This window comes from Gopherus flavomarginatus, chromosome 2 (assembly GCF_025201925.1).
Source record: "Gopherus flavomarginatus isolate rGopFla2 chromosome 2, rGopFla2.mat.asm, whole genome shotgun sequence".
Taxonomy (NCBI): Eukaryota; Metazoa; Chordata; order Testudines; family Testudinidae; genus Gopherus; species Gopherus flavomarginatus.
Window position 1 is genome coordinate 93,027,661 of NC_066618.1, and position 23,521 is coordinate 93,051,181.

The 23,521-nt window shown below is 43.3% G+C and overlaps 1 protein-coding gene across 4 annotated transcripts in view; it reads right to left on the minus strand.

Annotated features, from left to right (window-relative positions):
- Positions 1-3,022: 3,022 nt before the first annotated feature.
- The window catches only part of MATCAP2 (microtubule associated tyrosine carboxypeptidase 2), a 60,124-nt gene continuing 39,625 nt past the window's right edge, over positions 3,023-23,521 (minus strand). For 3 of the 4 annotated variants that reach the window (XM_050937736.1, XM_050937734.1, XM_050937737.1), the window contains 5 exons: positions 21,724-21,867; positions 19,939-20,071; positions 18,557-18,862; positions 17,838-17,935; positions 3,023-6,331 (listed from right to left, as the gene is read on the minus strand). In XM_050937736.1, coding sequence (XP_050793693.1) covers positions 6,170-6,331; positions 17,838-17,935; positions 18,557-18,862; positions 19,939-20,071; positions 21,724-21,855 — 831 coding nt within the window. In that variant the 5' untranslated portion in view covers positions 21,856-21,867 and the 3' untranslated portion in view covers positions 3,023-6,169. The remainder of the gene's footprint in view (positions 6,332-17,837; positions 17,936-18,556; positions 18,863-19,938; positions 20,072-21,723; positions 21,868-23,521) is intronic. The other variant, XM_050937735.1, reaches the window with a different exon arrangement.

Sequence of the window (23,521 nt, forward strand, 5' to 3'; positions counted from 1 at the left end):
TTTGACAAAGGGGGTGTGAGGGACTGCAGTGCTGCCTGCAAAAATAATTAGTTTAATGTTAGGGCTGGTCAAACATTTTCCATCAGAACTGTTTTTTCAAGAGAAAACTGGGTTGTCAAATAAATGAAATTTTTGGTGAGAAGTGTCTGCGTTGGGCTTTGAGAGGAGGAACTTCATCAATCTTGGTGAGTCTTGCGCTTACTGGCGGATTTGCTCACCTCAGTGATCTCCCCCTCTGATGAAACCTGTTGTGTATTTAGTTGTCATGGTTTTTGTTCCTATGGCAACTGAGTTAGATTATTAGGGGATAGCCCAGCCTGCTTCAGCTGGTCCGGTGAGCTCTGTGTCTGTAAATAAATGGTAGCTTTGTTAGCTATCTGCTCTCTGGCCTCAAGTGATTTCTTCCTAAACCGGCTGCCCTCAAGGATATAACAGAACCCACAGTCTGGGTCAACTCCTCCTGTGTCTGATCAGGAGTTGCAAGGTTTGGGGGGAATCCGGGCCTGCTCTCTACTCTGGGTTCCAGCCCAGGGCCCTGTGGATCGCAGCTGTCTATAGTACCTCCTGTAACAGCTGCATGACAGCTACAACTCCCTGGGCTACTTCCCCATGGCCTCCTTCAAACACCTTCTTTATCCTCACCACAGGTGTCTGATAATGCTTGTACTCCTCAGTCCTCCAGCAGCACTCCCACTCCCACTCCCACTCCCACTCCCACTCCCACTCCCACTCCCACTCCCACTCCCACTCCCACTCCCACTCCCACTCCGCTCCTTGCACCTCTTGCTCCCAGCTCCTCACACACGCACCTCATTGACTAACTGGGAGGCTTTTAACTAGTTCCAGCCAGCCCTTGATTGGCTTCAGGTGGCCCAATCAATGTAGCTATCTCCACTGCCTTCTGGAAAGATCTTAATTGGCCCCAGAGTCTCTTGATTAACATGGAGCAAGTGCCATTTGGTTACCATGGAACCAGGGATTTGTTTAGCCTGGGGCTAACATACCTGTTCCTCACTACTTTACTGTAGCCATCTGGCCTTGCCCCATCACAGCTTTTTTGTCTAAATATTTAGAATTTTGACATTGTAGTGCCTTATGGGTGTTGTAGTTTTCTCCTTGTGTCCCCCATTCTTCTTTACTGGCCAGGATCCATAGCTGGACTACATCTCCCATAATGAACCACAACCAGGGACTCCAGCACTCACCAGATGGGGAGATTATGAGCTTGTCTATACTTACAGCGCCGCTGTAGCGCTTAGTAGGTAATGTCTTCACATGTGTAGTTAATCCATCTGCCCAAGAGGCAGTAACTATGTCAACAGGAGATGTTCTCCTGTCACCATAGTGCTGTCTACACTGGGAGTTAGGTTGGTATAACTGTCACTCAGGGGTGTAGAAAATCCAAGCAAAGTAGTTAAACTGACATAAGTTGGGAATGTAGATCAAGACTACAGTCTAACTGGGGATCCCGGCCATAGACAAGACTAGGACATGAGGAGCATCAACTCCCATTTTTGGCCAAAATGTTTTGTTTGTGATCAATTGAATTTTTTTGTGGAAAATTTACATGTTTTCATATTTGTTAAAAATGTCTAAGGGGAGTTATGGGAGCACATTTTCAGACCAGCTGTATAGAATAGTATGGGGGAGGGGAGAAGTTCTAGAAAGGAGTTCCTCTTTATTTGGCAGATTACTGGTTCAAAACTGGCTCAGGCCCCTAGGAGTAAAGTGCCTAGGCATTAGTATCATCGGGTGACTTGTGGCGATCAATGTAAAATCAATTCCTGTGGTCAGTCCAGTTTCCAGTGAGCAAGGTCCACATCCTGAAATCCACTGGACTTGGCTATACTGGGCATTCTCGGCAGAAAGGCCACAGATCAAATGGACATGGAAAACACCCTGAGAGATGGCCCCTCCAGAACAACATTGGTGGTCCAGTATGGAGAAGTTTGCACTGCTGTTGCCCATGATTTATCTATTGTGTGAATTAAGAATGATCGTTTGTAAAGCTTTCTAACTGATGACTTACACCAACACAACTGAAATGCTGTAAAAGAGATCTAAGATATGTTCTTGTTGTAGATTTGCCACTGGAGTGTGTCTAATGAATTTCAGATTGGTACTGAGAGCAAATGGGGAAACATTCCACCATCTATGTTCTATCACACTGAATTAGAGTTGGTAACGTATACACTGCTATTTCATGAGAATACAGTATAGAGAAGAGGGGAGAGAGGTATGAGAAACCCCAACTATAACTCCTGTGAGACAGAGTGGCAGCACTTGGCAACTGAAGTTTTGGCGAAAAACTCTTGGGTTTCAATTTTTGCCAAAAAGTCAGAATTTTCCATGGAAAATTTTTGATAGATTTTTTTTAACCTGTGGACAATTTTGGCTAAAATGAGTTAAAAAAAGTTGACTTACTCTAGAGCAGGAGTTGGCAACCATTCAGAAGTGGTGTGCCGAGTTTTCATTTAGTCACTCTGATTTAAGGTTTCGTGTGCCAGTAATACATTTTAACATTTTTAGGTCTCTTTCTATATGTCTATAATATATACCTAAACTATTGTTGTATGTAAAGTAAATAAGGTTTTAAAAATGTTTAAGAAGCTTCATTTAAAATTTAAATTAAAATGCAGAGACCCCCAGACCGATGGCCAGGACCCGGGCAATGTGAGTGCCACTGAAAATCAGCCTTTGGATTGTGTACCATAGGTTGCCTACCCCTGCTTTAGAGCTAACAGGGCAGTGAGACCCACAACTCTTTCATATCCTAATTTGCGTGTTTACATTTTCAACTTTTTTGCATCTAAAGGCCTTAAAAGTGATTTTAAGTTAGAAGCGTGACTTTTCTGATGGAGATCAGGCTCTGGGTGTGAAAGGGGAGGGGGGAGAGAGAGAGAGAAGGAAGGGCATGTGGGACACTTTGGTGATATTCACTTTTCAACTTAAACAGTTATTAAAGATCAGAAGTCTGTTTTCACATTAGAGACACTGTGAGACTTTCTGATGTGAGCTTCTATGCAGTATCATCCAAATACTTTATTACAGAACTTCAATACTGTGACAATAACAAGGTCCATCACAATAAAAATTTCAAAAAGTTTACAAAACTACCATTACAAATCTGAAACGCTGTTACAAGGAGGCAGGACAAGCTTGGTGCTGAGAAATAGGGGTTGATATTTGTGCCTGCTACAGTACAATTGTTATGTTGACACATCATGCTGCCACTTCCAGAATCTAAGCTTGTACTGGAGTACACCTATTTGCATAATGGAGAATGGTAGAAGTGGAATGGGAGCAACTTCTGTGGGGAAAATAAATCCCAGGTCTTTTAAAGAAGAAAAATAAGCCCCTGGAGTTTATATCAGCAAACCCCCAGAGCAGTAATGGAGTATCAGCAGGCCGTTGAGAAGGGGTGGTAACTATCATATTCTGTGACAATAATTACACATAAACATAATGTTTTCAGTGACTCCATTACTGTAAATATAATATTCAAGACTATTCTCGTGACTATATTGGGTTGCTTAAGCATATGTTTGTATTTACTACAGAAGCAATTGGAGAAATGCAGGGGTTATTTCAGTTAAAAAAAGTTCACCTGTAACTTATGACCCTTTCACACAGAATGGGATATATGTATCTATGCTTCAACGCAGTGGCCCAAATTCATCCCTGGTGTAATTCCACAGGCCTCAATCCAATTACCCCCAAGGATGGATTTTACCTGAAATCTTCACATTCAACCTTTGACATGTGAAAAGTTTGATCTGCACTTCTGCTGCTCACAGCAAAATAGATGAGCATTCTGAATGTCTGGGTGCATTATTGGGTACTGCTGTGCAAATATTTCCACCAGGTTGATGCAGTCATACAGCAGCTTCCCAGTTCGCCTGAAGGGCTTTGAACAAAGCTAGGCAGGCAAGGCTAAGACTGATATTTTGAGGGCAGAGAGAAAGTTTCACCCACTAGAATGCAGAGATTAAAAGAGTTTGAAGCTGTTAAACAATACAAAATTAAGGCTACTGTGAGGTGTTCTTGGTCCATGTCTTGTAAAACAGATCAGCAAATTTGCTTATTGAATTCCTGGAGCAGCTCAAATGTTTTTATTTTTATTTTTTTCAACCAGGCAGCCACCACAGCACAGATATGTAATAGTACTTTAAAGGCAGCTGGTTTGATGGGTTATTCAAAAACTTCAAAACCTCTATGCTAGGTGAGATTTCTTTTCCGCTCACTGGTCACAAAATGTGTTTAAACTTTAAATCTGGAATGGACACCATCATACTTGGTGTAAAGTCAGAGTCTTTGGAAGTTATTCCATTCCTTAATCAAAAGCCACTAAGTTCCACGCAACTCGATGCTGGGGGCTGGATTGTCATTGAGCCAGAGGCAGCCATGCTGAGGAGTCACACCTCACTACCCCCATGGTGTGTCTGCATTAATGCTCCACATACTGCAGGCAGTGCCTGCTCTACGGGAGGAGGGGAAGATTGTGGCCAGTATTTCCTCCGCAAAGCAGGGGAGTGGAACTTTGGCTCCAATTCTCTTCCCCCATCCGACAACACACTGACCAGCAGAGCTGAGCCCATATGGGGGCAGGGAAGCAAGCTGAACCGTTTTCACAGCTGCAGTATGGTGCTCCTGTCCCCACTCCCCATAGGCGCAAGGGAAGGAGTTGTGAGTCTGAGACTCTTCCAGAAACCCAAGGGCCTAATGGCTGCATTTAGCCTTGGTAAAATGATCTGAATTTAAAGTAAGCCCAATATTTCAGGTGCAAAGCTCGATTCAGCATGTGCTAGGGAGCCACTATTAGCGCTTTTCTAATACTCTGGACTCAGAAAATGTGGTCTCTGTAGTGAACAACCCTCTTGCCTTGCCTAAGTTATTACTTTGAATAGATGACCCTACAATTGTGTGCTTTCGCTACTTGTTTTGTATGGAACCCACATTCAAAACAGAGCTCAGGCTGCTTCAGATGTGCCAGAACTCTTCAGGTGCTTTGAATATTGGAATAGGGCACTTGTGAATTTTGTCCCCCGCCCATTAAAGTTCCCAATCTGGCAGTGAGCTCCATGAGGGCAGAGCTCCTGGCAGCATTAGGGCCGAAACCACTCCAAGTAACCAAACCCACACAGGGTTCAGGCGCTAGAGCGAAGGGGAGCTTTTACTTTTTTAAATGAAATATGGCCTCGTATCTGGATTCACTATGTACATCAGTCAGAAAACTCAGTTCAGCCCACTCCTTCTTCCAAACCACTAACATGTTCCATTTGCTAAATGGGTCCTCCAGGGCAAAAAAAGGCCCTTTCCTGCAGCTCATCCTCTTGAAACCTGTACTGTACAAGCCAGAGGAGGACAGTGAAAGGCATATATTCAATGCTGCAACAGCACAACCCCTCTTGGGAGGAAGAGGGCAACTTTCTAGTCTGTTTACAGCCATTTACACAGCAACCTTAACTGCTGCTATTTGAAATGTGAAGTATGGAAATCGCCTTTCTCGCATGTCCAAACTACAATACTGTTGTATAAGGCGTGTGTCTGCGCATTGTGATCTTACAAGGAGGGAAGCAATATACAATGGGGTAGAGTTAAGAAGATGGTGGCATAGTCTGTAGTAGTTCCACAACTGTGCTGCTGTAGGGGGAGTGTTGTGAAGGCCGTGACCAGAAATGAGGCCAATGCCAGTGAGCCAAGGGGGAAAAATTACAAAATGCAGACTTTAGAAAGAATAAAAAGCAGCATATCATAAAAGCAAGACATTTCAAACGATCCTGCTCAGTGTACAGAACATTTAAGGGACAATGGGACTGACCAGTTACAAGGGAAATCCTAAATGATGTGCCTATGTTCAATCCATAATTTAATTTGGAAGAGGCACAAAACCTTAAAAAAAACCCCACCAATATATATTATGGGAGTGAGGAAAGAATCTCAAAGAACTCTTTTTTTCAAAGAAACATTCCTGAATCGATAGTCTGAGGTTTGAATTTTTTTCTTTTTTAAAAAAAAATTAACAAATCTAAATAGTCTAGATTTTTGCCAGAAAATAAAACAAAAGTTGACTCATTCTAGTTTTGCAAGCTGTGGTGAAGTCTAGTTCTGTATAACCGACTGCATACAGAACAGATTTCTGGTAAGAGACTGACTGACTGACTGACTGTTACACTATGAGATCCTGGAGCTCTTGGTCAGTCAGCTCATTCACCTCCATGATCTTTTCCAAATGTTCCATGTATCTGATATGGTCCTGCAAGAAGTGTGGTACTCTCATGTTCTCCATCACCGCAAATTCCTTCAAGCGATCCACATCCTCGTAAGAGACCTAGAGGAGAGGACGGGGTTAAATCAAAGCTGTACCCATTTTGCAAACTGACATGTCTAAAACATACAGTTTCATTCCCTTCTTACAGATGACAAAACGGATTCCAGGGCACAGGTGTTTTAAAGCATCTTGTCAGAATCCTTCTCTCAAGGTGATAGTAGAGTCTGGTTTTATGCATGGTCCAGTAAGGTGTGCATTAGAACATGACGCCGGGAAATTACTACATCCTTTCAAAGGAAGCCTGGTTCTGCTTCCACTGAAGTCAATGAACAGACTCTCAGGGCATGTCTACACCACAACTAAAGTTAAGTCAATGTACAGCCACCACAGTAATTAAATCAACCACTGGTGTCCACATTATGCTCCTTCTGTCAATGATGCGTGTCCTCATCAGGAATGCTTGCACCAACTTAAGTGGGGCATTTGTGGGCACTGACAGCCAGAGCCCTGCTGCACCAGGGCTGACAGCTGTCAAAGGCAGCAGCAGATGATGTAAGTAATGCAGTGTCTACACGGACACTCCATCAACTTAACTAGATCGACCTGTGCTATGCCTCTAGCAAAGATGGAGTTGTTAGGTCAGTGTAGCGGGCGAGTTAAATCAGCAGGAGGAACATTGTAGTGTAGACGCTTACACAGTCTACTTACTCTGCAGTGTAGACCAGGTCTTAGTAACGTCAACGGGAGCAGGATTGGTGGCTGTTAAGGATGAATGAACTAGTCTGGAAAAACTGATTTCCTTCCCATCCACAAGGATGGTCTTTCTTCTTTTTTGACAGTCCTGTTGTATGTACCAGCAGACATCCAGTTTCTTACACTGGGACTCATTTCTCCTTGCAAACCTTATGTGCTCTGGAGCTTTCCTGACAGAGATGCAGAGTGCAATTGGGACACAGAAGCCACCATGTGAGCAAGATGTGAAAGACAGAATGAGCTTGTGCACATGAAGGATCAGGGCTATTGCAGGCCTCTTAGGTTAGGGGAAAGAGATCTGGAAAATCTGCTCTTACGCATGTTCCCATGCAAGGGGAGGGGCAGGCCCAATGGGAGATGTGAGGAGGGACGGCGGGGCTGTTATGGCCAAGGTTTGAGAAACTAGAAAGGGAAATGAAAAGGCTCTGTGGATGTATGGAGACTGCAGGGATGGGAGGAGTCCTTGTATGGCTCATAGAAGTTTTGAGGAAGCAGCCAGACTGTCAGTGCTAATATGACCAAGCTTCCAAAGCTTTAGTTTCACCCCCAATAATTCATCTGTGCTTGTGCAGAGCAAAATAAAAATGTGTCTTTCTAGTACAAGGGTTGCCACCTCTGAGTTACAAAAATCTGGGACATACAGGATGATTTGGGGCCCATACAACTGGACAGCTGGCAGGGTGTACTTAGCTGTCCTAGGAAATCAATATCTCCAAAACAAATGCTACTGGGAAAACTTACATAGGTGGCAACCCGATTAGTAAGTAACTTCTTACAAATTATGATTGCAGTATTGGCAATCTAAGCATTCCAAAACAACGAGTAAGGTCTCAACAATCATGAGATTGTTACAAAAATAATAAATTTTGGGTTGATTTTTCTTAGCCTTCTGAGCCTTCAGAGTGCAGGTGGATCATTTTCAAGCATTTCTCTACCATACAGACTATAGAGTTACTTTTTTAATGACAGCTGAGATTCTCACATAATTACTATGCTCCAGGAGCTGGAGCTTTAAGAAAAATCCCAAGTATCCCAAGACTCATGATAAAATTGAGAGCTGACAGCACTGTGATTGAATCGTGCAGGGAGGAAGACTGGAGGGGTGCTGGCTCAGGTGTTAGCTACAAGAGCCACTGGGGCAATGTCCAGCACGATTGCTCCTGCATTGTTGTGCCACAGGCAGGTCTGAGGCACGGATGTTTCTACTAACTGGCACGCCGCATTTCTCTGAGGCTGTGTTGTGCCAGATCCTCTTCCCTAGAAGTCTCTGGGATGTTGGATGGGATGGGATCTGAGTTACTGCAGAGAATTCTTTCCTGAGTGCTGGCTGGTGAGTCTTGCCCACATGCTCAGGGTTTAGCTGATTGCCATATTTGGGGTCGGGAAGGAATTTTCCTCCGGGGCAGATTGGCAGAGGCCCTGGAGGTTTTTCGCTTTCCTCTGCAGCGTGGGGCATGGGTCACTTGCTGGTGGATTCTCTGCAGCTTGAGGTCTTCAAACCACAATTTGAAGACTTCAATAACTCGGACATAGGTTAGGGGTTTGTTATAGAAGTGGACGGTAGGGTTCTGTGGCCTGCTTTGTGCAGGAGGTCAGACTAGATGATCATATTGGTCCCTTCTGATCCTAAAGTCTATGAGTCTTAAGTACAAGGCTATAATCCTGCCCTGCTCCTGCAGGGGATGGGGAATGCTCTCATGAGCATTCTGCAAGATCTCACCCTACACAACTACCTGCTTCTCTTTGCTAATTGATAGGGCCCTACCAAATTCACGGTTCATTTTGGTCAATTTCACGGTCATAGGATTTTAAAAACTGTAAATTTCATGATTTCAGCTATTTAAATCTGAAATGACATGGTGTTGTAATTGTCGGGGTTCTGACCAGGGGTGGCTCTAGGCATTTTGCTGCCCCAAGCACGGCAGGCAGGCTGCCTTCAGTGGCTTGCCTGTGGAGGGTCCGCCAAAGCCGCGGGACCAGTGGACCCTCCACAGCTAAGCCACCGAAGGCAGCCTGCCTGCCACCCTCGCAGCGACCGACAGAGCGCCCCCGCAGCTTGCCGCCCCAAGCACGCGCTTGGCGTGCTGGGGCCTGGAGCCGCCCCTGGTTCTGACCCAAAAAGGAATTGTGGGGTGGTCGCAAGGTTATAGTGGGGTGGGGGGTAGGAATTGCAGTACTGCTAGCCTTGCTTTTGCGCTTCTGCTGGCAGTGGCGCTGCCTTCAGAGCTGGGCAGCTAGACAGCAGTGGCTGCTGGCTGGGAGCCTAGCTCTGAAGGCAGAGCCACTGTCAGAAGCAGCGCAGAAGTAAGGCATAGTATGGTATTGCCGCCCTTACTTCTGTGCTGCTGCCTGCAGAGCTGAGCCCTCAATCAGCAGCTGCCACTCTCTGGTCGCCCAGCTCTGAAGGCAGCAGCACAGAAGTAAGGGTGGCCTGGTATGGTATCACCACCCTTACTTCTGTGCTGCTGCTGGCGAGGTGCTGCCTTCAGAGCTGGCGCCCGGCTAACAGCCGCCGCTCTCCAGCCACCCAGCTCTGAAAGCAGTGGAGAAGTAAGGGTGGCAAAACCACGACCTCCCCCTAAAATAATCTTGCAATCCCTTTGCAACCCCCTTTTGGGTCAGGACCCTCAACTTGAGAAATGCTAGTCTCCCCCCTGAAATCTGTATAGTATAGATTAATAGTACACAAGACCAGATTTCACAGGGGAAGACCAGATTTATGGTCTGTGACATGTTTTTCATGGCTATGAATTTCGTGGGGCCCTACTCATCAAGCATGTGCAGTTACTAAGTTAAAAAAACACCTGTCTTTGTAAAATTAAAACAACCTTAGAAATGAAAATGTTTCTGCAACAAGGGATTTCTATTAGAGCTTCTTTGTTTCATTTTTAAATAAGGAACAAATACAGTACGTACCATTTGTTTTTAAAAAATGTAGTAGGGTGGCCAGAGAGCTTTGTAATATTGCATAGATTTCTCCCACTTCCACAATTCTCCCATGTGCTATTGCAGGGATGGAAAGAAATGTAGCTTCTGTAGGATACAGCTTTAATCACAGTGGAACAGGATGGCAGTGACATAGCAGATTGGGAAAAGAGTTAAAGTTCTGCTGACTCTGTGAGGCAGGTGGCTTGTTAATTTATCTATACATAAGGGGGTGGGGTGGAAAGAGGGTTTTAGACTGAGCAGTCTGGAGGAAACTAGGAGCAGCCACGTCTGGGGAGCTGCTCTTACGTTATCTCGTTGTTGTTACTTAACAACTCCACACTCCAGGAAAGGGGTAAGATTGGACTTCATAGAGTGTGCAGACTGTGTTTGTAGAGCAGGTTGGGAAAGGCACCTGTTTGTGCACAGATATGTCTTCTGAGCTACAGTGGAAAAACAAATCCTGATAAAAAGAGAATACGCACAGGCTAATCCAGGTCAAATGGCAGACTTACTCTTTAAGAGGACCACAAAAAGGGAAGATCTACATTACAGCCTGACTAGTGTAAATACAGAAACATCTAAAAGCCAAACCTGAGCTCAAGTTAACTGTCTGTGTGCAGAGAAGCTATGTGGAAAGTGACAGGGAATGGAATCTTTCCCCTCACACTGGGGACACTGCCCTGAGCACTGCTGTGTACTACGTAGGATGGCTGAGGTTAGATGCCTACAAGATGTCACAAGTTGACTGGCCCCTTTTAAGAGGAAGTGGTGTCTAGTGCACACGTGGTTCATCAGCTACTTCACACATGAGTTAAGTGAAGGCCTTGGACCTGAGAGGGCTCCAGTCAGGAAAGATGCAAGTGAAAGGTGCCTAACAGTCTGAGGGTACAGCCATGCCACAATAAAAAAACCTGTAGCACCAAGTCTCACAGCTTAGGTCAGCTGGCTCAGGTGCACAGAGCTTGGGCTGTGGGGCTAAAAACTGCAGTGTAAACATTCAGGCTCGGACAGGAGCCTGGGTTCTGAGACCCATCCCCTTTGTGTGGTTTCAGAGCCTGGGATACAGCCCAAGCCGGAACATCTACACTGCAATTTTTAGTCCCACAGCCTGAGCCCAGCAAGCCCAAGTCAGCTGAGCCAGCCCAGGCACGGCCATGCTGCAGTTATTTTACTGCCGTGTAGATGAACCCTGAGAGAGCCAGGAAATCAGTAAGTGAGAGCTGCCAGACACCAGGAGACTGAGAGGTCCCTGAGGGAAGTTTAGGTTGTTCCTGGGAGAATGCTAAAGACAGGGGAGCAAGAAGGATTTGCTGGCTGGTCTTCCCAAGCCAGAGGGCTGACGGCCAAGGGGGTATTACATGTTCATCCTCACATGTTCCCTATGTGAGGATGAACTCCCAGCAAAGAGGCTGTGGGGGATCCCACCTGGGAAGAGCAGTGTTGCACTTAAGCTGGCAGGGCTCAGATGGCTGTCCTAGTAAAAGGACTGGAGAGGATCCAGGAAGAGCCTGGGTGTGGTGAAGATGCTGGAGCATGGTATATGCTATGTTGATGTATCCAAAGATGTGGGATTTTTACAGACTACATACACTGGCTGTGAGAAACGGACCATGTTATGGATTTGAAACTATGTTTTGGCAATATCCTGCCCCCCAGGAGGGTATCAGTGAGTCAAGAAAGCTTGTGTGGAGTTACTGGTGACTCCAAAGGAGGGAGACTGAAGCAGGCACACCTGTTATGCAGTGGCCTCCCGCTGGAGAGTGCCCAAGGCAGGGCCGCTCTATGAAAACACCTTTTCAGCACCTTGCCTTCAAATTTCAACCTCCTCCCTCCACAAGACAATGAATTTTTGTTTCTTACAAAAGGTCAGATTCCTATCTGACCTGCATCTACCCAGGTGCTCAATAGCAGTGATCAAACCATGCCCCAATCAAGCTGCATTTCCCCCAGCCGCTGCCATCACTAAATACGGTATTTGGCAACATTTCAGGAGGGAAAGATATGACTCACCACATAGCTCTCTCTTAATAGGCTACTTTCACCACTGTGTGCAAGCAAACCCATTGTACTGGGTTAAAAAAAGGGATTTTAGTTTTTGAGTTGATTTTGAAGCTGATTTTTCTGTCACGCTCATCAGATTGTTTTCCAAAAATGTGTATTAGTGACATTTTACATTCTGACTTTAAAAATTATATGATTTGATGCATTTAGAAATTATGCACAAGGTATGAGCTATGTTTCTATTGTCTAGCTGTATTTGTGCATAATTATCATGTTCTGGGCTGTAAGGATTCCAAGATTTAATTCCTAGCTAAACCACTGCAAATCTCTAAAATGGCTACTGCTCAGTATTATTTCTCTCCAGGCTTCAGCCTCTTTCATCTGTTTCTCCCCTCAGGGCAGGCCAAACAGCTTGCACTAGCACATTAGTCTTACTCTATGCATTCCTACACACTACTGTCTTCAAAATACCAAGTAAAATGAGAAGTAGCAAAAGACAGGACTTTTCCTGGGACTGACAAGGCTTTCAGCACTGGGGTAAGGGAAGAAGACAGAGAGAACTATACTAAACACATTCCCATGATAAATCAGGGATTGATTTTACAGACATATTAATCTATCAATAAAATGTAAAAAGTAGTTATTTCATTTTGGACCCACATAGAACTTATATTCATGGTAGGAAAATGCACATCTTGTGATCTGTCATCTGCCCAGAATAATCAGTACATTTGCTGCAATAAGCCATGAGAACATTTTCTGATTTGCAGTGAGAATTTCCAAAGTGGATGAAATCTTCACTATGATTGGATTCTTTACTTTTTCAAGCTCTTTCAGCAAAGCTTAATATTCTTTTCGGAACATCCAAATCCTCCTCTTCTTTTTTTTTAAATTGGTCTCATCATAACACTTCTTTACCGTACATCAAATTCCAGTGGGAGCTTTCTGTTCATATCTGATGGAAGCATTTGACTTTCTAAGAATAGCCTCAGTCTTAGTTTTCTTGTAAAAGATACATATAACAAAATGTATTAACATTACATTAAAAACCTACATTAAAAGAACACTAAAGTTGCAAATGCCAGAATGAAGAGTCTGTAACTGTACTTTGGCCCTCTAGTGTACATACACTGTGATACAGTCTAGTTGCATGATCCAATGCTATGTTTTCCACAGGATCCCTGCCTCATTCAGTGCACAGGATGGACAGTGCTTACTTAGTCAATATTTCTTTTAATCCTCCTCCTCATTCAATATGTAGTAGCTGCAGGCTATATTTATTGCATACCATTTAAATCCTGCACCAACACAAAATTATTAATTTCCTCAAGGGCTTTTCTATTACATTTATAGACTTTAGGGTCAGAAGGGACCAATATGATCATCTAGTCTGACCTCCTGCACAAAGCAGGCCACAGAATCCTACCCATCCACTTCTGTAACAAACCCCTAACCTATGTCTGAGTTATTGAAGTCTTCAAATTGTGGTTTGAAGACCTCAGGCTGCAGAGAATTCACCAGCAAGTGACCCATGCCCCACGCTGCAGAGGAAGGTGAAAAACCTCCAGGGCCTCTGCCAATCTGCCCCAGAGGAAAATTCCTTCCCGACCCAAAATATGGCAAGCAGCTAAACCCTGAGCATGTGGGCAAGACTCACCAGCCAGCACTCAGGAAAGAATTCTCTGCAGTAACTCAGATCCCATCCCATCCAACATCCCATCACAGACCACTGGGCATACTTACCTGCTGATAATCAAAGATCAATTGCCAAAATTAAGCTATCCCATCATACCATCCCTTCCATAAACTTAATCAATGTCATATCTCAGTGTTTCACAAACAATAATGAATTTATCTTCATAATATCCCTGTGACGTAAGGCGGTATCATTGCCATTTTGCAGATGGAGGAAAGGCACAGAGATTAAAACTAAAATTGTCAAACATGTTGACTAATTTTTGGTGCCCAATTTGAGGAATCTAGTGCTTGATTATTTTTTTTCAGAGTACTTAGCATTTTTACTGCAGTTTATATGTTCAAAACACAGCTTCCACTGACTTCATTTGCAGCTGGAAGTGCTCAGTTCTTCTGCAAATCAGACCTCAGGATCTCTAGTTGGGCACCCAGAAAATGAGGAACACACAGTTAGTGACTGTGTGTAAAAAGGCTGGTTTAAAAGACTTGCCTAGCATCACCATATGAGTTCTATGGCAGAGATAGGGACAGAATTCAATTCTCTAGGGTAGCATTCAGCTGCCTTAACCATGAGTCTCTCCTTTCTTTTCCTGCAAGCCCGTCTCATTCATTACACACTTTCCAACTTCTGCAGCAAATAAGGGAGGGGTCCTCCAGGCACACTACAGCTTCACACATACACCAACTCCCTTCATTCCCTGCCTAACCCATCCTGTGCACTGAATGAGGCTGGGTCCTGTGAGGAAAAATAGTATATGATTATGTAATTGTATCCAAATGTATGCAAGCAAGGGGCAAAATTAAGGTTGCACAGGAAATCTTAATTCTGGCATATAGAATTACATGGGTCATTGGCATGAGACCTTTGGATCCAGAGCCCAGATTTTCATGGAGCTGTGGTAGCAGTAGTTGGCTATTATCCTCTATGTGGACCAGCCACTAGACACATAGGAGCCTACATAATTTTGAGAATCTGGACCTAACTTCCACTGGAATCAATGAAATGTGAGAGCCTAAATATATTTGACGGTTTGGGCCACAGTTTGCTAGTGGGTTTCACACCTATTTGCTGACAGCACAGGAATGCTGAACTCAGGAGTCCTGGGTTCAGGTCTAGGTTCTGAAGGGGAGTGTGTTCAAAATGTCTATAGACCTTGCTGTCTCTGTCCACCCCAATGCCCCATTCCTACCCCTCTCTGCTTATCTTCCCTGACCCCTTTCCGTTCAAGCTAGTCTACATCCTCCAACTCTTTGTTGCCTGGGTGCCAGTAAGCGGAACACTGAGAGTGCAAAGGGAAAATAGTCCCCCTGCTCTCAGTTCCAGTGCCTGATGCCACAGTGGCCCCTGGCAACCAGAAGAAGTGATTGCAGGAAAAAGTCCTGGTCAGCCCCAGCAGTGCTATGACAGAGCATGCTCAGCTGCAGCCTTGCCAATACCAACAATTTGATTATTTTAAAGACCCAGCTACTGGAGTCAGCTTATTACCTGAAAAATCTCAGATTTCATTAAAATAAAAAAGCAAGTTTCTAGTCCTCATGTTTCCAAAGAAAACTATGAAACTATGAACCTTTAAATGATCCAACACCAAAGACAAAAGGAACAAAATTTATTATTTTAAAAATCTCATAATTTTTAAGCCAATGTCATGATTTTTGAGGGGCTTGACTTGTGATTTTTTTTTTTTTTTTTTTAATGCTGAGGTTTGGCAATACTCTCAGGGATGGCAAATGCTCAGTTTGGCTGGCAGACAGGAACTCTGGGGATTGAAGAAGGCCAGCACAGAAAGAACCTTCAGAAAATAATGCTGCCAGCCTCTAAAATACATCTACTGAGTATGTGTGAACTGTGATTTTTTTTTTTTTTTAATTTTTCCAGAGGCTTATAACTTAACAGGGAAATCACAAGGACATCAAAAAGCACATCCTTGATACCAAAGTGACTTCCTGTCAAATTTCACCTCTGCTCCAAAGCATGGAAGCATGGCAGCTGTAAGAATTTTTTAATATGGGCTAAATAACATATTTTCCCCAAACCTAACAGCTGACCTGTTTTGATAGAAACTTTCCCAAAAAAGTCAGCCTAAGGCAGACACTCACTGTGGACAATTTTAATCCAAATGGTAAGGTTCAGCAGTTAGAAACAACTGAAAATAGATTCTTATGAAAAATGTTAGACAACCTTAACTATAGATATTGCTACCACTGTCACCTATGAATAAAGTCCATTTGTCACATGTCCACCCAATGTGACACATTATTTATACAGCTTAATATTGTATGGACCAAATGTAACTGTGCTGGATTTGGCCCATTGTGTATTTCTGAAATGGTTTGCAAACAAAGTCAAACTACTTAGTAACATCTGTATGTCAATGACTTCTCTGTTATCGTTTCCTTGTTTGTTGTATATTAACCACATTTGCTTTTTCTCAATATAAATAAAATACTTCCCTATAATTTTCTCTAGAGGGCAGGAAGCAATTTATGTCTTGAGTCACATGTTCCTGACCAGGCTTCTGAAATGGAGCAAAGGCCTTGGATAGACCAAGGTCTTTCACTGGCTGTCCTAGACGTCAGTCCCTGACATTTCCAGCCCCTTCAAATATGAGGAACTTGTTCTAGCCTTCCTGAAGCTATGTAGAGAATGAGGTAACTGCAAATTAAGTTTTCAAGTGCACAGCAAGAAGCCTGCCAGTGGTTATCGCTGAAGCCGTGGTGAAACCACTACATGGAAATATTACCAGTGTGTCCCACTACTGCAGGGTCCAGACAATGGATCACATGGCTAGCAACAGCTAAGAGAGGGGAACCTTATTTGCAGAGGACTCTGCTTAAAGTGGAACTCAGCAGATTTTTTGGGAGAGTCTATTTTAGTGGTTTTGGTAAAACTTGTACATTGAGGTAATTTCTACATTTTTTTCATGTAATTTCCCCTCAGCTGACACCCAAAGGGCCAACACATTGGGCCTCCCAGACCAGGTAGACAGATTCACGCTAGCATGCTAAACACAGCAGTGTGGACGTTGCTGCATGGCCAGACACTTGGGCTAGCAACCTGAGCTCTGACCAGAGGGCCAGGTGGGTCCTGAATGTGGCTGGGGCTCTAGATGCTATTATAATGCCATAATAATAGCATCCATTCATAGATGAGCATACTGAGACAGAGGTTATGTCTACACTGCAGCTGGAAGTGAGCCTTCTTCTAGCTCAGGTAGACTGACCTACGCTAGCTTTACATGAGCCAATGAACTAAAAATAGCTGTGTGGATGCTGTGGCACCAGCAGAGACTCAGGCTATTCCCCCCAGCTCAGACCCAGGCAGCTGGGTGGGCTTAAGAGCCCAAGTTTCCACTGCTGCTGCAACATTTTTAGCACGGTAGCTTGAACCCTGCTAGTACAAATCTGTCTAGCCAGGATGGGAGACTCGCTCCCAGCTGGAGTGTAGACATACCCAGAAATGTTAAGTGACTTGTAAAGTTGGGAGCAGAGCCCAGGATGGACCCTGTGTCCTCCTTCAACTACCAGATCACACTTCCTACTCTCATCTGAAAGTCAAATCCCACATTGGGGTTATGAACTGGTGGCTAGTTCCCTGTCTGTGCAGTTAATGCTACAACTGGGCTAAAGGAAACCCACTGACATAAAATCACACTTCTGTTTGCAAATACATTACCTGCCATTGTTACAAACGCCTAAGATAAAAATGACTTTGAGAGAGAGGGACATTATTTCTTTTTTATTTCATTCATGTACTTTGTAGATTTGACAGGACTTTGTGTAAAGTCTGCCCATTGCTCCACTTGTTGAGGTGCAAAAGGCCCATGCAAACAGGGAGGAGAAAAACAATTTTAAAAACCAGAGAAATGTGACTGTAAAACCAGAAACAGGCAGGTTTAAGGTGGTAGGAACCTGACAGGAAGGTGTAGGTCCGGAAAGTATGCCTAACTTACTCTTTGAAATTGACTATATTTCAAGTTGGTGGTGTCTCTATACTTTAATGTATAGTGATGTCTGATTTTACAGACAGTGGAGATTCAAGATCAAGGTGATGCAAAGGGCACCAGCACATTTTAAGACAACACCTACAGGAAGTGATCCTGTAAAGTTCATGCAACTTAATGACTATTTAAGAAAGCGCTTATTAAAATGATACTACTATTGTTTCTGTTCGGAGATTGATACCACTCACCTTTCCAAGAGCCATCAGCAAGTGGAAATCAATAGACTCCCTGTATCTTAGGATTTGGAGGATGCCATCCAAGTATACCTGATCCTTACTGAAGCAGCCTAAAGGAATCAGAGTCATGGTAATGTTTTCAGGCTTTTTCAAAGCAATGCATTTACCAAAAGTAATTGTACACAATTATTTTATTTCCTGCAATTTAGATATTTTTGTCCAAGGACTTGCAAAATTTACCTGACATCCGTTGGCTAGAGGATTAAGCCTATGTGAAAGACACTAAGCAAAGACACTGGCCGTTAGGCAGACTAGCTTACTGGGAATCTGACAGTGTAAGGCAGGGCACTGAGCAGCTTTAAAACCCCTGGTAACAGAAATTTGCAGCACTATTGTAACAAGCCCTGCCCAGGGCATAAAAAACAAGGGAGGGCAAACTGCAAACCCAAAGGTCTTGACAGTGTCTCCTTTAACATCCCTTAAAAATTCCTTTACCAAATTACTTTGAAAGTCCTGGAAAAAAAAATACTGTTTTTCATCTCAATCATTGTTTTAAATGAAGGATCCTTGCCACTTCATAATATCCATTTTAGAAAACAAAGAGTTTAATTTTTCCACAACCCTTTGCACAAATCCTATCACCTGCCAACAGAGCTGCACAGGCCCCTTATTTCGAATAAAGCTTTTGGAGAATGAAGATGGAATGTGCTCAAACTACATAGGAAACCAACCTGGCTGGGAAGTATCAGTCCACCCCCTCTTGGCTCGTACACAGTAATCCCACCTAGTGTTGGGGTCCTTGACAAATCTCCCCACATCCTGGAAGAGTTGACTGAAGGACATTTGGCTAGCTTGATAGACAGTGTAGTAGAGAAGGGCAGCCCTCCATAGAAAGGGGTCTTTTCGGAACAGGACACTGTGAATACTCGCCAGGCCTTCCTCGGTAGGGTTGATTGGCTTTAACCCAAGCTTTTTACGTCCGTGCCAATTGCACCAAGGCTGGCTGTTGTTGTTAATACCTCGAAAATAATGAGTTCCTAAAAGGAAAGAAGCAGGGAGCTTAGAACAGTAACAATTTGTGTCTCAAATAATGGTACAATTAGCTACCACATGAGCTAACTAAGTTTAGGACCCAACTTCAGGATTCTCACCTATTGGGACAATGGGGGACTGGGAAAGGAGGTAACTTTGGCCTTGAGGAGAGTGGAGAATGTAATCAATGGTAATTAAACGAGTGGAATAGCACTCATCTAAGTGCCAACAGTGCAGGTGTCCACAAGGTGATTTCAAAAGGTCCTATGGGATTTAAGAGCACAAGTCCCATTGAACATCACTGGAACTCTGTGCTCCTAAATCCCTGCAGGGAGATTTTTCAGAAGTGCATAAGTGACCATCATTTCTCTAGTGTAGACAACGCCTTGCTGTGAATGGGAAGTAGGGAGAACAGAGGAGGGAAGATTCAACATGCACTAATATTTCTTTCTCCTGGAGGCTGATCATAGAGCATTACTGCAGTTGTAGAGGAGGCTGTTGCCCTGTAACAAGAGGGTAGTTATACCAGTGGTGCAGGGCATTCACAGGCATACAACCTAAAACAGTAACTTGGCCAAAGCCATTGGATTTCATCTGGGTTTAGTCTGCTAAACTGGGGCAGGTTCACTCAAAACCTAGAAAAAGGTTAAACTTTTTACCATCCTGGGCTAAATGTTTGTAACTATTCTGTTACAGAGGTTTTTATATCATGCTCATCACTGTAGAGTCTGAGTGTCTTCCAGCAGCGCATTTAGCAATATGACTACTACACATATGTTGTGGTGTTTGTTCACTCATTCTCTCCCCAGATAACTCAAAACCAGGGGGGGCTTGCACAGATTTGGGGTTCACTGGCAATATTTCTCACATCTATATCTCTCAAGGTACTAGTTGGGTGTTTTAGTTCTACTGTATACTACAATTATAAATAGTCCTTTCTTATGCTTTATCACATCTACAGTAGCAGGGGCCAGAACTCATTTTGGATTTGTACAATGCCTAGCACATTGTCAGTGTTACTGAAAATAAATAAGAATGCACATATTCTCTCCGGCACGAAGAATTCAAAACGTGTCCATACCTATTTCATGCCTCAGCATCCCTTCTAGCCAGTGCTCACGTGCAGTGGAAACATTGATAGTCAGAGTTGGGCGGCCATTCACCACTGTCATTGAGGCACGAGAAAGCAGGTCCTCAGTGAGATGAACTACAATCTAAGGAGAAAGAAAGGCTTGAGGCATAAAAGAGTTCTTTTCCCTTCCGGCTTTTTGACGCTTCTATTCTCCCTCTCACTCCCCCAGCATTCTAGCTGGACTCAGTTACATGCCTCTCAAGGCTCTTCCCAACAAGACACAAATTACCCCCATGCTACGTTTTTGTGTCTCTAGAGGCCTCATTGACTTCAGTGGGACTTCGCATGAACATAAGGGTTCAGACATGCAAATTAGATGGCAGAATTGAAACCTAACTGTCCTAGAGGGGAACAGTGAATCTGATTGGAAAAAAAGTGTGGTCAAATGCACTAAATTAACAAACTGAGAAAAGAGAAAATAATTCTCTTTTAAGTCATTTATTGGAACCTTGCATATTACTAGTAGCAAGAGACAGTAAATTAAAAAAAACAACAACCTGACAAATAGGTACTTCAATTGACTGTGTGTATATATATATATATATATATATATATACTCAGTCAATTTAAGTACCTATTTGTCAGGGTTTTTTAAAAATTATATATATAATATATACACACACACACACTTAAAAATACACTGAAACTAAGATTTATTTAAAAAAATTAATTTAAAATTGTAAAGGTAACCTACTGAAGTGGGAAGGCTTAGTATACTATCTTGCTGCACTCAGGGGCGGCTCTAGGCATTTTGCCGCCCCAAGTACAGCAGGCAGGCTGCCTTCGGCGGCTTGCTTGTGGAGGGTCCACCGGTCCCACGGCTTCGGTGGCACGCCTGCGGAAGGTCCGCCAAAGCCGTGGAACCAGCGGATCCTCCACAGGCAAGCCGCCGAAGGCAGCCTGCCTGCCACCCTCGTGGCAACCAGCAGAGCGCCCCCAGTGGCTTGCCGCCCCAAGCACGCACTTGGCGTGCTGGGACCTGGAGCCGCCCCTGCCTGCACTATGATGCTTAATGGGCCACTTAATACTCACTTAAATCCTATTCTAGTGGATTGATGTGGTGCACAGTCCTTGTGTGGACTCTTTCCACAGGAGTAAATTTCACCAAGTGTGTGTGTGTGTAATATTCATTCCTGACATTCAGGTAAGACTAGACAAACCAATGAGGTCTATCCGGTAAAATTCAAAATCCAGCAGAGCTCTCCTGTTGAAACCTAATTCAGCATAAATGTATACAACAGGAATAAGAAATATAGGAAGCAGCAAAAAAAAAAAGCTTTGCAATATAAGATGATTGCAAATTAGAGGCGTTCGTAGTGTGTACAGCATTAGAAAAACCCAGCGCAGGTTGGGGCAGACATACACATAAGTGACTAAATGAGGATGTGCTACTCTACAAGTCACTGAAGGGATAAGGAAGGAGAGTTGTTATTTCAGGTACACCTCCAACTAATAGAATGGAATTAAGAATGGAAACACCTAATTCAGGTAGCAGGAAAGCTTCCTGAGGAGATCTATTACGCTGTGGAATAATCTCCCAAGAGAAGCAGTTGGAAGCCACACTGTTTAGATCATTTAAAACTAGAATAGACATACCCATTAGAAAATATAATGTAAGGAGCAAGTCTACATTGACAAGGGATGCGCTACTAGATAACCTTATAGGTCTTTTCTATCTCTAATTTCTGATTTTGTGATTAAAAAGCTTTTCCATTGATCCTGTGTGCATCCTACCTCACCAAGGCAGCCTTCTTTCACCATGTATTTCCTGACATGATTCCAAATGCGACTTTTTGGTAGTAGGCTGCCTCCTGTAGCCTGTTCAAACTTTTCATAGCTTCCATATTTCTGCAATGTCCGTTCCATAATACTGACAGACTGTAAAAGACAAAAGCATAGCAGACATAAGTGCAGTAAGATTCCAGCTGCAGACTAGCCGTTGTATTACCTCTGCAGCTATGGGACAAATGGTTGGATTTTTCCCTTTAACTCTTACGGGATGTATTACTGAACTCCTGTAGTTACACATAAGCTAATACCCTCAGTAATCAACTTCTGTCATCCTCAGAGCCACGTATGAATGCAAATACATTAGAAAAAGTTGCTGGAACCTGGTTTACTCATATTAGACTTCTATGGACACCACCATGCTCCACACGCCTAGTATTAGCTCAGTAAATGGAAACCAATTCCCTCTACGACTTTGGGAAAAGTCACTTAAACCCAGATACTCAATGGGAGTTAGGCACCTAAATACCTTTGAGGATCTGGGCTCCTTTGTCTCAATGTCCCCATCTGTAGCTCAGAGATGAAAATACGTCTTTTCCTACCTCACAGGGATGATCTGAGGGTTAAGGAGTTATCACTTCTCTCATTCAATGTACAAATGTTAAGCATTATTACAATCTGTTTATTTTTTGATAGTTTTTAATTTAGAACTGCTGAATCATGACTGAGCATTCCGGATGATTCCTGATATTTTAACCCCTCTGTACAATGGATGCACATGTTTGGAGAGATGCAGGGTGAAGGACTGGGAAATCTGTTCAGTTTTCCCATTTACATATGGAACTATTTTTCTCATAAGCACAAGAAAGGAGGCAAAAAATGTTTGGCACACAAACTGATATTAAGCATATTTACCTGGAAATGCTTGTATTTTTGCTGAAAACAGAACTGAATATAGACAGCACAGTGTTCAGCCCTGTATGATGGGAACTGAGGTTATTGTGGCTGAAGATCTTATAGGAGAGATGGGGATAGCCCACCCCATTTATTTTCAAATATGCCATTCAGTGCATTCCAAAGACAATAAAATACTTATGATATCCAGAATATGTCAACTTTAGTAGGGATGATTTAGCAGTAGCAAAGCAGGGAAGAGAACTCCTTCAGAGACAGGATGGCCAAGGAGAATTCAATTTGTTGGGAGAATTTTTACAAGGAGCTCCCAGGAACTACAGCCAGCCAGTATTGCCAACCACAAATGTTAAAAAATCATGAAATTGACGTAACAATCATGAGATTTTAAAAAATGGTTTCAGTTCTTTTTATTTCCCTACAGTTTTTTGAGCCCTTAGGGTTCATTTGGGTCACATTTTCAAGCTTTTCTCTATAACCATCAGGGATAGTAATCTCCTTTAAAATAATAAAATAAGCGGAGATTCTCATATGTTCACAAGACTCCCGGAGCTGGAGCTTTCAGACAAACATGAAATATGAGACTTGCTATAAATATATCAAAGTTGACAATGCTGCACTGGACTGTTTATAGAAAACTAACCATCTAAGATGATGTCACATCATTTCAAATGTATTCCTCCAATATTTCTTGTTGCTCCCTTATTTTGGGCCTGAGCCTACTGCCCTCAAATACAGTTAATATGAATGGGATTTCAGGGTCTGCACCATTTTACAGGATTGGGCCTTGAGTAAGTATCTCTGAGGCTAGGACTAGACTGCAGTCACTGCGTGTGATTGTAGTTTGTGTAGACATACCCCGAGATAGCTTTAATCTAACTCGCTCAGGTCC